The 14583-nt window shown below is 47.5% G+C and overlaps 1 protein-coding gene across 2 annotated transcripts; it reads left to right on the top strand.

The window, feature by feature from the left end:
- The first annotated feature begins 5684 nt into the window (after positions 1-5684).
- Positions 5685-14288, top strand: Znf707 (zinc finger protein 707). 2 transcript variants are annotated; one of them, XM_050145308.1, is made up of 4 exons: positions 5685-6398; positions 10254-10410; positions 10765-10878; positions 12130-14285. In XM_050145308.1, exons 1-4 carry the CDS (start codon positions 6294-6296, stop codon positions 12975-12977), a joined length of 1224 nt encoding a protein of 407 aa, XP_050001265.1. In that variant the 5' UTR covers positions 5685-6293; the 3' UTR covers positions 12978-14285. The 2 variants fall into 2 exon arrangements, with proteins under 2 accessions (XP_050001265.1, XP_050001266.1); XM_050145309.1 differs by having other exon boundaries at positions 5686-6398; positions 10251-10410; positions 12130-14288.
- Positions 14289-14583: the final 295 nt, after the last annotated feature.

The raw sequence follows: 14583 nt of genomic DNA, 5'->3' as shown, positions 1-14583 counted from the left end.
GTCTGTGTAATTGGCTTATCCTTTATCTGTCTACTGTCTACAGGTTCTCACCGTGTGGCCCAGACTGGCCTCAGACTCCTCGCCCCTCCTCCCCAGTCTCCTCAGTGTTGGGGTGGCAGGTGTGTGCTACAACACCTGCTACCATTCTGTATTGCTGTTTTTAAGTTTGGGGATGTTCTTTCTGTCATCAGCGTGGTCTGTCTCCCCAAGTCCTGTTGATACTTGTTCTTTAGAGTTGCTGACCGTCTCCTGTCCGCGGTTCTTACCCACCAGGTGTGCCATGGCCCTCATTCAGAGCTGCCCATTGTACTTTGAGGGCAAGGCCCTCGTGTTTACCTCAGTCTTTTTCTATTTTAGCAGCTCCAGGCTCGACTGTCTCTTTCTAACGTCACTCGTTTGGAAATGTTTGAAATTAAGATCTTTGAGGAATAGTTTTAGAGTCTTGAAAGATGAGAGTAAGAAGGTGCCATGCATCCTATGGGGAGTGTGCTGGCGAAGGGCAGTGTGCGAAGTGGGCACCAGTCCTCGTGAGAGCTCCAGATCAGGGGCTAAGAGTGGCACTGTAGATCAAGGAAGGCTCCGGAGCAGACTTGATTTTATTTTATTTTTGGTTTTTCGAGACAGGGTTTGTAGCTTTGGAGCCTGTCCTGGAACTAGCTCTTGTAGACCAGGCTGGCCTCGAACTCCCAGAGATCCGCCTGCCTCTGCCTCCCAAGTGCTGGGATTAAAGGCATGCGCCACCACCGCCCGGCACAGACTTAATGTTTTAACTGTCCAGAGAAGTCAGTGGACATCTGCCAGCCTAAGAGCAGAGATTTGGGACGGTGTCTGCACAGACGGGCAGAGCACAGGCCACCCTGCAGCTCAGGGTTCGTACACGGTGGATTTCAGCCAGCAAATGTGCCGTTTCTGCCTCTATTCCTTGAAAAGACCATCAGTCACAACAATTAGTTTGAGACAATATGAAGATAATTTTTTTCCTAGAGGGTAAATTTTGAGTTTTTAGCAAATTCCAGTAACCCCAGGCACTTCAAGTGGGCAGATAATTTAAAAAGGACACGATATTAATTTTTTAGAAAACTCACCATCACGTGACATAGCTAGTAGAGTTTCAATCAGTACAGTGTAGTATCGACTTCCTACTGTTTCGGAAGTTCCTCTGCAATACCACAGTCAAGAAAAGGAATATTTCTTTTACCTCAAAAAAAAAAAAAAAAGTCCCCTTTTACTCTTCCCAGAGTCAATCCAACCCCTACCCTGGTAACCATTTCCTGTGAGTGTAGAATTGCATTGCTTGTCCTAGGACCACCCACACATGGATTGAGATAGGTGCCCTCGTGTCTGACTTTGGTCACTTGGGCATGTGGCCAAAGTGTCTTTATACTCTGTCACGGAGCTTTGCATTTGGAGTTCTCTTTGCCAAGTAGGGTCCCATTGGACGGCTAGGCCAGCATGTACTCACTGGTCCATTTGCTTATGGAAATTGGGTTTCCAGCATGGATGCTCAAGAATAAACCACGGTGAACATTTGCGTAAAAGCATTCATTTGCACATGTATATTCAGGTAACTACAACTTTTATAAGTACCTCAGTCTTAGGTGACTGGAAGAAAATAATGTCAACTGCGTAGCTTATAGGCAGTAGGAACGCATTTTGCAAAGTATTGGAGTCTGAGGGACCCAAGGGCTAGTGAGGCATTCGTGGGTGGGTGCCTGCTCCTTGCAGCCTAGCACAGCAGAAGGGTGTTAGGGAGATTTCCCTAGCCTCTTCTAAGGGCAGAAGTCCCGATCATGAAGTCCGGGTCACTTACAATCCTGTCACTCCCCAAAGCCCCACCTTTTGATGGCATCGCTTTAGGGATTCGGATTTCAGCGCAGGATGCATATGTTCAGTCTGTGGGAATAAGTACTTTTCTGGCTCTATAAGAAACCGCTGACAGCTCTCAGTGCTGTACTGCCCTGCGTTCCTGCCAGTGTGTGAGTGTCCTTGCCAACACTTGGTATGCTCAGTCCATTCCGGATTCTATTTTGTTGGTATTTTGATTTGTTTCATGTTTTGCGATGGTTTTACTCTGTAGCTCAGCTGGCCGGGGGTGATGTTCCTGTGCCAGCCTTGCAGGTGTCGGGTGTATTGTAGGTGTGGTCTACCATGCCCAACTTGTATAGCTTTAGTTTTACTGTTTGTTTTTTGACAGTCTCACTGTGCAACCCTGGCCGACACGGACTTGACAGTGTAGCCTAGATTGGACTCAAACCCACTGAGTTTCACCTGCCCCTGCCTTCTGAACGCTGGAATTAAAGGTGGGTGATGCCATGCCTGATCTTTGTATAGGGTTTTTGCAAAGCCACTTTCTAAGGTGCTGGAGAGGTGGCTCAGTGGTTAAGAGCACTGGCTCCTCTTCCAGAGGACCCAGGTTTGATTACCAGCACCTACTTGGTAGCTCACAACTGCCTATAACTTGAGATCCAGGGGACCCAATGCTATCTTCTGGCCTCCATGGACACCAGAAGTGCATGTGGTACCCACATACATGTAGGCAAAACACCCATACACATAGTGGATAAAATGAAAACAACTTTCACGAACTGGGCCGGGGGTCTCCCGCCTTTTATCTGAATGGCTTGGAGAAAGTCAGTCTTAGGGCAGAGGGAAGTCAGTCTGGGGGGGGGCAGTGGCAGACGTGGGGGGTTGGGGAGTTACACCCCTCCACCATTTTTACTGTCTCTCTGCTACCTGGCTGCCATGATGCTATCAATGATGATGGTTTTGCCACCCCACAGACCTGCAGCAGTGAAGCAAACTCCGAGGACTAAATAAACCCTTCCAAAATGAGCACACACAAATCCTCATGTCAACTTCAGATATGTTGCCACAGCATGAAAAACTAACATATTTCAAGAATCCCTATTCATTCCCACACGAGTGTGTGCCTGTTAAAGCTGAGCTCAGAAGCCGGGCGGTGGTGGCACAAGCCTTTGATCCCAGTACTCAGGAGGCAACGACAGGCGGATCTCTCTGAATCTGAGGCCAGCCTGATCTACAGAGTGAGTTCCAGGACTACGCTGAGAAACCCTGTCTCCAAAACAAAAACAAAAAAACTGAGCTCAGAGGGTTCAGTTTAACTGCACTGCCTGCTCTGCCAGAAGACCTGGGGTCCGTTTCCCAGCACTCATATAATGGCTCACAGTCATTTGTAACTCGAGTTCTGACAGCCTTTTCTGGCTCCTTGGGCATAAGCCACGCACATGGTATACAGACATACATGCAGGGAAAACACCCATACATATTAAATAAAATTTTAAAATCTTTTTTTTTGGGGGGGGGGTCATGGTTTCTCTGTGTATCCCCTACTGTCCTGGAACTAGCTCTGTACAGCCCAAGTGCTGGGATTAAAGGTGTACACCACTACCACCTGGCTAAAACCCATCTCTTTGGGGGAAATGACATTTACCCTGAATGAAGTTTCAATGTAATTACGCTTTCTTGTGCCCTAGAGATTGTATTATGCCAGAAAACCTCCCCGCCCCGAAGTTGTACTGTGTTTAAAATTTGTTGGGAATAAACTGCCTACATCAGAAGTCTTACTCCAGGTTGATGAGGTCAGTTTTCATGCCCATTCCTTCAGAAGGTTTACTTCTCTTTCTGACACCTGCAGAGACCTCCTCTTTGGCTGTTAGTTTATAAAATAATTTGTTAATTTGTTTATAATTTGTTAATTTGTTTAATTAGTTTATAAAATAATTTGTTTAATTAGTTTGTAAAATAATTAGTTTCTCTAAATTCTTGATGCCCCCACTTGGGGATCCGTATGACCACCATGAGAGAAATGAGCCAGTCACCTGACAGTCTTGAACTGTTATCTTTTTTTTTTCCTTTTTAGATTTATTTATTATGTACACACATACCAGAAGAGGGCACCAGATCTCACCATAGATAGTTGTGAGCCACCTCGTGGTTACTGGGAATTGAACTCAGGACCTCTGGAAGAACAGCCAGTGCTCTTAACCTCTGAGCCATCTCTCCAGCTCTCTCTCACCAGCTTTAACAATGGCCAACCACAACCAAAGAAGGAAACTTAATCTGCTTCCCACCCTCTGAAACCTGTAAAAAGGACACCACTCTGCCGTGTAGGCCTCAATGCTCCTCAGAGCCCCTTGATGCTGCAGTCTGTCTATGTCATTAATATTTTCTTCTAATTTTTTATTGAAAGGATAATCCGTCTTTGTATTCTCATTGAATCATGAAACTAAAACCTTTTCAAACATTGCTATTGGGAAATGAATAAAAACACAACACTCAAATGGAAATTTTATATATGTATGTTTATATGTGTATGTATATAAACATATGTATGTATATATGTGTATATATATGACATATGAGAAGTGTTTGTTTTCTATCAATGATAGCTTGTTGGCAGATATCTGTGAGTTTGATCCCAGCCTGGTCCACATTCCAGGCCAACCAACACTTCATAGTGAGACCTTGCCTTAAAAAATAAAATAGCCAGGCGGTGGTGGTGTATGCCTTTAAATCCCAGCACTCGGGAGGCAGAGGCAGGCAAATCTCTGTGAGTTCGAGCCCAGCCTGGTCTACAAGAGCTAGTTCCAGGACAGGCTCCAAAGCTACAGAGAAACCCTGTCTCGAAAAACCAAAATAATAATAATAGTATGATTACAATTTAAGCAAAACAAAAAGCCCAAAAGCAACTTACATGGTTGCTGAGGATGGGGAACTGAACCCCTTGGGGCTGCTGCTCCGAGCACAGGTGTATCTGATGTAGAGACAGTGTGTTGATTCCTCAGCAAATCAAACATAGAATTAACATGTAACCTAGAAAATTCTGGAAATTCTATTTCCTGAGTACATAACCCAAAGAAGTGAATGCAAACAGGTAATATACACCTGTGTACACAGCACCCTTGCTCAACAAAATCCACAAGAGGCCCTCGTTTGGCACTAGGCTCCTGCACTGGGCCCTTAGCTGACCAGACTTAGCAAAGGAGTAGGCCATACTCGGTTGTCAGGAATCAATGGAAACTAGGCTGTTGTCTCGCCTTTGGGGAGAGGGTGGGTTTCCGTGAGCACGACAGGAGTTTGCTCTGCTCTGGTCCTTACAGGAAAGCAACCTGGACCAACCCAGTGTCCCAGCCTTTTTTTTTTTTAATTGTCCGTCTCTCGCCTTAGAAGAAAGTAATTTTGACAAGACCAGTCTTGTTTCTGTCTTTTTCTTTCTTTCCATTAGCTCTAACTTCCTCTCTGTAAAACAGACATCTGCTCAGTTCGTGGGATTATCTTATTTTGTGGAATGAAGTGTTGCCTAAACTAGAATTACAAGTAAATTTGGGTCTTTAGATTTAAATCTAGCAGCACAGTGGCCCCAAGTGTCCACTGACAGGTGAGTGAACAGAATGAGGTGGCAATCCTGCCCCATGCCACCACATGAATGCACCTGGCAAACCTGGGGTAGAGAAGATCCTAGGACAAATTCCAAAGAAACAACGTTGTTGACCCTGGCTGCTGGGGAGGAACTGAAGAAAGTTCCCTGGACAGGGGCATTTCTGATTTTTATGGTAACGTGCTTTCAATCATGCAAAGCGCAAAACTGCAGGTCCCTACACTATTGGTACACTCAACAGGCTAAAATGGAAACTTTTATTACTTGTACTTGACCATACTTTATTATACATATCATAAAAAAAAAAGAAGTCGGACGTGGTGGCGCATGCCTTTAAACCCAGCACTTGGGAGGCAGAAGCAGGCTGATCTCTTGAGTTTGAGGCCAGCCTGATCTACAGAGCGAGTTCCAGCACAGCCAGGGCTAACACAGAAAAACTTTGAAAAACAACAAACTCCTAGAGGGTTCAGGAGCGCCAGAGCCCAGCCCAGCCTCCACGGTGGAGGGACCAGAAGGACAAGGGCACTCAGATGGAGACAGGGGCACACCAACCAGGTGCACAGCAAGCACGACCGCCGGTAGCAGCCGGGGCTCCAGGAGGGCGGACCTTCTGCGGACGGCTCGGTGTACAGTTCTGCCTTCCCAAGGGCTCATCAGGAGCGCACCATTGAGTCGCGGCTCCTAGAGATGCCGGAAATGGTTTCAGTCGCTGGCTGGCGTATTTCCGCTAGTGAGTTGAAGTCTGGGCGGCGCGCAGCCGAACTGACAACCGGAGCTGCAGGGAGCTCGGCGATCGTCCGGTGGCGTGCAGCTCTGGGCCGCCCTGCTCCGCGACACTGCGCTCGCGCTGAAGCCAACCGGACCCCGGCACCCTTCAGACTTCGGCACCCTTCAGATGCGCCCGCACCTCTCTGCCGCTGCTCCTCTGGAGGCTCGGCGCAAGTGTTGCTTCCGACGGGGCAGCGCTCTTCCCTGGCGGGCTCACCGCGAGGACCCTCCGGTGAGTACGGACCCTCGCGCCCACTGGATCCCCACGACACTCGCGCTCGGGTTTCGTTCCGCTCGCTGGCACGGAGCTCGTGCAGCCCTCGGGCCTCTGTCGGCTCCTGCCCTCCAGGGTTGCAGTCCTCTGTTTTCGGTAGATTTCCCACGCTCCCCTGCGCTCAGTCTTCAAGTCCAGCCAGGCTCGTGGCACCAGTTCGGGTGTTCAGATGAGGGGCAGTGTTCTCGTTTTATCAACCAGAGTGTGTGGTTGGCAGTCACTATCAGGACCCGGATTTCCCCGAGCTTCGGGTCTCGCGGGTGTTTTCCAACCTGCAGCCTTGCAGGTTGTTTATAGATAAGAATGCAGACCAACGCGTTTGTAGCTGACCAGTCACGTCGCGGTGTCAAAGATTGAATGCCCCTAGGCACAACTTTTGTGCTGTCTTTTAAAATAGTTTCCCAGTTATAGACGTGCTCTTGCTTTTGTAGTCTGGCTGGCCTCTAGTGCCAGACTCGTTTGCCTTTGTCTCCTGAGTGCTAGGATTAGTGCGGCTTTTACCCTTATATAATGTTTTCCTCTTTTTACCGTTAGTTTGTAGAATTTATTCTGGATACTACCCGTTCTTTGGCAGAAAGATGTATTGGGAATAAAAGACCAGGATAAATCCAGACCCCCTAGCAGGAAGAGTAGAGCCAAAAATCTAGGTTAACCGGTTCAGTGACTTTGTTCCAGGAACTGGCTGACCACAAAGTTAGATTATAATCTTGAGAACAATCTTGAGAAACGGGAAGTTACCCCCTTGTGATTATCACTGGTATTTTCGGAATCTTCCAATGACGCCTTCCCTACCCCCTTTGGGTTGTGGTTTCTTCCCTTAAATACCCCTTCTCCCCGCTACTCAGGGTTGAACTGCTCTACCTCTGGGTGGGATATGAGTCTCAGCCCCAGAGCACTGGTTCCTGTCAATAAACCTCGTGTGATTACAGCAAGGATGGTCTCTCGTGAGTTCTTGGGGGGAGGGTGTCATGTTATCCCGAGACTTGAGTGAGAGTCTCCCAACTCCGGGATCTTTCAGGAACATTTTCTCTAGCTTGCCTTTTCCTCTTCCTAACTCCTTTTTAAAGCCAGAAAAATCTAAATTTTGCTGGTTCCATTAAATTTTGTAACTTTGTTTTGTTTTGTTTGGCTTGCTTTTTAAGTATCTGGAGCTAACTTTGACATAACTGTGTTGGCAAAGTGGATGTAATGATTATTTTCTCAACTTGACACAATGTAGAATTGTTTGGGAAGACTGCCCGGGAAGAGATCCTTGAATTTAGGCTGGCCTCTAGGTGTGCCTTGATTGATTAATTGATATGGGCAGACACAGGTTTGGGGCCCTGGACTCTGGGAGATTAGAGAAAGCAATTGAATTCTAAACGTTTTATTTGTTCGTTCTTCTGCGTTTGACTCTGATGTGACTAGCTGTCTTGAAGTCCTGCCTCAACTTCCCCATAGCAATGGACTATAACTTGAAATTGTAAGCTAGACATGCCTTCCTTCTCTAAATTGTTTTTTTTTTTGTCAGAATTTTATCACATCAGCAGATATGAAACTAGCACACATGGCCTTGAGCTCTTTGGTTTTGAGATTGAGTCTCTGTAGAGAACAGCCATTGCCCTGGCTGTCCTGGAACTCACTCTGTAGACCGGGCTGACCTTAAACCCAGAGATCCACCTGCTTCTGCCTCCTGAATGCTGGGATTAAAGACACATGCCACCACCCCTCAACTTTCAATTTAATTTTTAAATTAATTTTAAAGAGAATTTGTTTAGAGACAGGGTCTGTCTTTGTGGTTTTGGCTGGCCCAGAGCTGGCTCAGTAGACCAGCCTGGCAGACCCTATGGCCTCTGCCTTCCAAGCCCTGGGATTTGAGGTGTGCACCACCACACCAGCATAATCCATCTTTTTTTCTTTTTTCTTTCTTCTTTTTTGGGGGAGGGGACATTTTCAAGCCAGGATAGCCTTGAACTCACAGAGGTCCACCTGCCTTTGCCTCCCAAATGCTGGGATTAAAGGTATGCGCCACCACCGCCAGGCTATTACCCTTCTTTTTATTTCCTTCAGTGCTTTTCTCATAAAATATCTGTCATGACCCTGTCTCTGGGAGGGGAAAAAAGAAAAAGAAAAACAATGTAACTGTTTATGGATTCCATTTCTGATCATATTCTATTCCTTTGAGTTGCATGTCCATCTTTTGAGTTTAGGGGTGGGAGGACACTTGTACCCACATATGTTCTAGAGCCTCTTATGTAGACCAGGCTGGCTTTGAACTTAAGATCCACCTGTCTCTGCTTCCCAAATGCTGGGATTAAAGGCGTGCACCACTATACCCAGCTCATGTGTATTTAAAAATGACAGTACCTTAGATCTGTTGAGGTAATCAAATTGATTATAGTTTTGGTTTTCTCCTTTGTCCTATAAATTTAGTAGCTTTTCCTTTTCACTCTAGATAAGGAGGTGCTGATTATGTGAACTCTCAACTTGAGAGACTCACCTGGAAGGTGGGCCTCGGGCATGCCTTTGAGGATTTTTCTTTTTTAGTTTATTTTGAGACAGTCTTTCTGTGTAGTCTTGGCTGGCCTTTGGCTCACAAAGATCTACATCCCTCAGCCACCACACCCAACAAGGGGGGGAGTTTCTTCCTTCCCTTCTTTTTCTTTTCTCCTCTTTTTCTTTCTTTCTTCCTTTTTTTTTTTTTTAAGACAGGGCTTCTCTGCAGCCCTGACTGTCCTGAAACTTGCTTGGTAAACTAGGCTAGCCTCGAACTCACAGAGATCTGCCTGCCTCTGCCTCCCAAATACTGGGATTAAGGCTTGAGCCTCCAGGTGGTGGTGGTAGGGATGTTCTTAATTGATTAGTTGTACCAGAAGTATCTACCCCGAATGTGGGTAGCACCGTTGCCCTATGTGGACCCCGGATCAAGTGGAAAGGAGAAGGATCACAGGCAAGCTTGGGGTGGTGGCCTCCCCTCCTACTAGAGTTTAATGCTCTCGTAATCATTGCAGCACACCTACTTATTACTGTACTGCTTGTTTGTTTTGTTGTCCTGGTTACAGAATCAAGATTATCTCTCTTTCTTGACAGCATGGCTGATCTGAAAGGAATGTCATGCTGTGCCTATAGCCAAACCACAACAGTGACTAATGATGGTTCATTTTCTTTCTTCCCTTTTGTTTTTTTTTAAATTTATTTATTTATTTGTTTGTTTGTTTTGTTTTGTTTTTGTTTTTCAAGGCAGGGTTTTTCTATGTAGCTCTGGCTGTCCTGGAACTCGCAGGGTAGATAGACCAGGCTGGCCTCAAACTCAAAGATCCAATTGCCTCTGCCTCTGAGCGCTGGGATTAAACTGTTTCATTTTCAAATGGCACAGAACAAATTAGAGGATTATATGCCCAGCCCAGTGAGGAGGTTTTCTGTGTCAGTAACTTTCCTCATTGCTGTGACAGAAGCAGCTCAGGGGAGGAAGAGGCTGTTTAGGCTCACAGTTTGAAGGGACACAGCCCATCGTGGAGGCAGGACCAGGAGCTGCAGATGGACAGATTGCATCCTTGGCCGGGAGGCAAAGATAATGCTGGCACTCAGCCGGCTGTCTTTCCCTTTTCCTGAGACTGGAACCACACCCATGGGATGATCGTGCACACATTCAGGGTTGGTTAGACTTGTGTGGGAACTCCCTCACAAACACATCCACAGGGCTGTGTCTCCTAGGTGATTCTCTGAATATTGACCGTCACTGAGCTCTTTGCCTGCCCTACCCCTTCTCCCCCTTCTCCCTGCACAGTGTAAGGGTTGTTAGCATGCTCTCTCTGACTCACGCTCTCTCAGTAGCAGGCAGTCCTGGAGCCATCTTTGTACCAGCTGCCAGTGACTTTCAGAGATGTGGCCGTGCACTTCGGCAGGGAGGAGTGGGAGTGTCTCAGCCCCAAACAGAGGACCCTCTACCGGGACGTGATGCTGGAAAACTTTAGGAACTTCATCGAACTGGGTAAGGGCTGCATGTTAGTTTCTGGAGCCTGGTGGGTCCTGTATGAAGACCCCTGGACCACGTCTGATCAAGGGCATCTCGGGGTAGCCTGACTTCTTTCCTCAAAGAACTAACTACATTGGGCTTTGTGTCAGTGTGTGTATGCTCGTGTGCAGATAGATACATGCACATTCCCGTCTCCCTCCTGTAAGCCTCTCTCTCTGCCTCATTCCTACTTCTAGGCAGCTTCTCCAAGGGATCTACAAGGGCTGACCGGGCTGCTGGGGTCATCTTGTACTTCCCAGAGCTAGTCTGAGTCCTGGCTTTAACGTTGTCTTTTACACAAATCAGATACCATTTCTCACTTTTGAAAAGGATACCGCGGCCCTAGACCAGACCTTATTTCTCACCTGGAACAGTGGGATGAACCATGGGTTGAAGATTGGGAAAGACTTGAGTTTCTAGAAGCACGAAAAGGTGTCTGCCCAGGTAAGCAAGATGGAGGGTGGGCTGGTGTTGGTCGACCGTCCCATATTTCCTGGCACTGAGTAAGGCTACTTTTCCTACCCCAAGACAGACACAGTGGGAGAGTAGATGCTGAGTGCCTTTATTTATTTCTTTACTTATATATACAGTGTTCTGTCTGCCTGCATGCCAGAAGAGGGCATCAGATCTTATAGATGGTTGTGAGCTGCCATGGAGTTGCTGGAAATTGAACTCAGGACCTCTGGAAGAATAACGAGTGCTCCTAACCCTCTGAGTCATCTCTCCCGCCTGCAGAGCACTTTAGTTAGGGACTTTGGAGGTGCAGGAGTGGCATATTTCTGCCATGAAGCTCTGATGGGAGGGACGTGTACATGCGCCAATGGACCCTTGTGGTGAGGTTGCTATGGAAATGGAGGTGTTGGAGAAAGGGAGGCAGTGTCCTAGTGCTATCTGTGGGAAGTCTAGGAGCAGCTGCGGTCTGACTGTGACAGCCATTTGGCAGAAGATATGTTCCAGGTTCGTGATACTGGGGCAGGTGCTCTATTTCACATGTGTGTGCTCATTTGTAAAACTGGGACAGAACCTGGCTTTTTCCTTCAGGTTCTACGGAGGGTCTTTTTGTTTGTTTCTTTTGCCTTGATAGGCATAGAACTCAAGGCCTTAGTTGAGCGGTGGGAAGCATTTCTTGAGCTATATCTCTGTGCTGGGTTTTTATTTTTTACTCCACATCCTCCCAGAAGTGAAACAAAGTGGTTTTGTGTACTTGAGATAAGCTGGGAGAGCCCCAGATTGTGTGGAGCCCCCAGCTGGGGAGTGCCTCAGGCCTCTGTTTGCGGGAAGATATGGCTCATAGGGTGACGGTTCTAATTTGCAGAGAGCCAGCTCTGAATGCCTGTCCCAGGTTCACTTCCATGGTAGGAATAAGGTCCGTTACTTGGACTGATGCAAGCTTAGTAGGCTTTTGGTGGGTTTGGGGCCATTTAAACCTATTATGGTTTCTTTTGTGCTGGAGCACCTGGCCCTGTCTTCCACTATCTGGGTCAGGTGAACATTGGGTTCACTTTAAGTCTTGTTAGTTTAAGCTCATCTGTATGCACTGAACACATTTTCTTCATAATTCATGTCATTTGATTCCTGCAGTAGATTGAGTTGGTTGACACTTGATAGCTTTTTCTTCATCTTTGGTTGGGTAGCTGCTTTGTGAGCTGACTTGTCACTGACCCAGTTCCTTGAAATGTGTCTGTTCTTCCACAGGAGGCAGAAAGTCCGTGGATCCTAAGAGACCCTGTGACCTGGCTTCGGCTCATGAGAGGGCCCATCCACAGACAGGAGCCAAGAGAGGGCCTGCCTTGAAGAGTGTCCTGACATCGGGTAAGGTGAACCTTCCCAGAGCCACCCCTGGGAAGAAAGTGCATGGACAGGATGCTTTCCAAAACCAGGTGTGTGGAAAATCCTGCAAGAAGCAACCAGGCCTCACAGAGCAGTGCAAGAACGGTGCAGGGGGACAGCCCTTCATCTGTAGTACGTGTGGGAAGGCACTGAGCTGCTACAGCCGCCTGGCTGCTCACCAGACAGTACACACCGGAACCAGGTCCTTTAAGTGCTTTGAGTGTGGCCGGACGTTCCGCTGGGTTTCAAACCTTCTGCGCCACCAGAGAAATCACACAAGTGAAAAGCCCTTTGGCTGTGAGGTGTGTGGACAGGCCTTCAACTGGAAGGACCGCCTAACACAGCATCGCAAGATCCACACTGAACACAGTCCATATGTGTGCAGTGACTGCGGGAAGGCCTTCAAACAGAAGTCAAACCTCCTCCGGCACAAACGCGTTCACACTGGAGAGAGGCCTTTCTACTGCAACAGCTGTGGGAAGGCCTTTCGTACTAAAGAGAACCTCAGCCACCACCAGCGGATTCACAGCGGGGAGAAGCCCTACACCTGTGACGAGTGTGGGAAGGCCTTCCGGTGGCCCAAGAGCTTCAGTATCCACCAGAGGGTCCACCTGGCAAAGAGATTCTATGAGTGTGAGCACTGTGGGAAGGGCTTCCGCCACCTGGGCTTTTTCACGCGGCATCAGAGAACTCACAGGCGTGGAAAAGTATAAAGGCGCCTGGAGGCAGCTGGGCCTTCCCTGAAGAACTGTGGCTGGGGTTCTCACGCCTAGCAGCCATGTGGTCCTTGAGTGAACCGTTTGTAGCTCCCTGAGTCTGAGGAAGTTTTGCCAGGAAACTGACACAGGGAAGGGAATCTCTGCGGTATGCAGGCGGAGCCCGTGACAGCTCTGGCCACGTCAGCTGAGAAATTTGCCCTTGTCCTGTGTGCACTTTAACTCCTTTCTCTTCTCGCTCTTTCACCGCGTCTCCTGTTTGTGGAAGGGAGGTTTGAGGCTTGAGCAGAAATAAAGCTTACTTTTGGAGCTGCCAAGCTGGCCCAGTGGGTAAAGGCACGGTTTGCTTCCCAGGCACTCATGTGGTCGGAGGAGAGAACCAAATGCTGTAAGTTGTTCTCTGACTTCCTGCAGCCCATGTATGCATACAGACACACAACAAATACATAATAAATGAAAAAAAAAACAACAACAAAACAAAACCTCTTCAGCCTCAGCAAGTGGCCATAGAATTTCTTTATTAAAGGGCAACAGAAAGACCGGGATTCACCCTGGGGAACCTAGTGTGTGGGTGTGTGGGAAGCAGCTGCGAACTGGACAGGACCACATGGGTAGTAGAAGTTTGTTAAGATATCCCCAACACTGTGTCTCCAGCAGAGATACCAGATTTTTGGTTCTATTTATTTGGTTTTATTAAAGTATAACCAGGGACTTATCTCACAGTCGTGTGGGAGCTTAGGTGAGCCCTTGCTTCAGGTGTGGTTGTCTTTGTGCATAGAGCTGTCCCAGTGTCGGGCAGGGAGGGGCAGCTGGATGCTTCTCGCTGGTCTTGTTTGTCTGCACAGGACCATGGGCTGTCGAGATGGCTACCGAGCTGGGCCCCTTCAGGAATGAGACCCCACTACACGATCACAGTCTGTGGCTCTGTGAGCAACTCAACTCTCAACAGTAAATAGAAACTCATTTTTAAAAGTACAGCATAATGGCTCCTGCCTCCAAAATGGAGTCAGGAGGGTTCTTCAGCTCCCCAGGTGGAGCTCATGGGCACAACTCTGCATTTAGCGGAGTTCAAGGGACCAAGGACTTGTCAGCACTGTAAATGACATTAGCTTTATCTCTAGGTCTGATAACAGATTATACTTTTGAAAAATTCCAGGAGGCTGGAGAGAGAGCTCAGCAATTAAATGCACTGGCTGCTCTTATAGTGAATCCAGGTTCAAATACCAGCACCCACATGACAATCTACTATTAGTCTGTAGCGCCAGTTCCAGGGGACACAGCATCCTCTGTAATGGATTTTTCTTTGGGCCACCAGCTCACATAAAATGACACAAGACTTACAATTATGAAAGCTTGGCCTATGGTTTAGGCTTGTCTCACTAGCTCTTTTTTTATTTTTTTTATTTTTTTAATATTTATTTATTTATTATGAATATAATATTCTGTCTGTCTGTATGTCTGCAGGCCAGAAGAGGGCACCAGACCTCATTACAGATGGTTGTGAGCCACCATGTGGTTGCCGGGAATTGAACTCAGGACCTTCAGAAGAGCAGGCAATGCTCTTAACCACTGAGCCATCTCTCCAGCCCACTAGCTCTTTTTT

The sequence above is a fragment of the Alexandromys fortis genome, unplaced genomic scaffold (assembly GCF_014885135.2).
Source record: "Alexandromys fortis isolate MF-2015 unplaced genomic scaffold, M_Fortis_MF-2015_v1.1 scaffold_2_1_26212458, whole genome shotgun sequence".
Lineage (NCBI taxonomy): Eukaryota > Metazoa > Chordata > Mammalia > Rodentia > Cricetidae > Alexandromys > Alexandromys fortis.
The sequence above is the reverse complement of the archived record's forward strand: the minus strand, read 5'-3'. Positions and strand labels throughout refer to the sequence as shown.

Coding starts and splice junctions, on each gene's coding strand:
- Znf707 (XM_050145308.1), top strand. CDS start 6,294: ATGCGCCCGCACCTCTCTGCCGCTGCTCCTCTGGAGGCTCGGCGCAAG. Junction 6,399..10,253: donor CTCACCGCGAGGACCCTCCG/GTGAGTACGGAC, acceptor CTCTCTCAGTAG/CAGGCAGTCCTGGAGCCATC. Junction 10,879..12,129: donor ACGAAAAGGTGTCTGCCCAG/GTAAGCAAGATG, acceptor GTTCTTCCACAG/GAGGCAGAAAGTCCGTGGAT.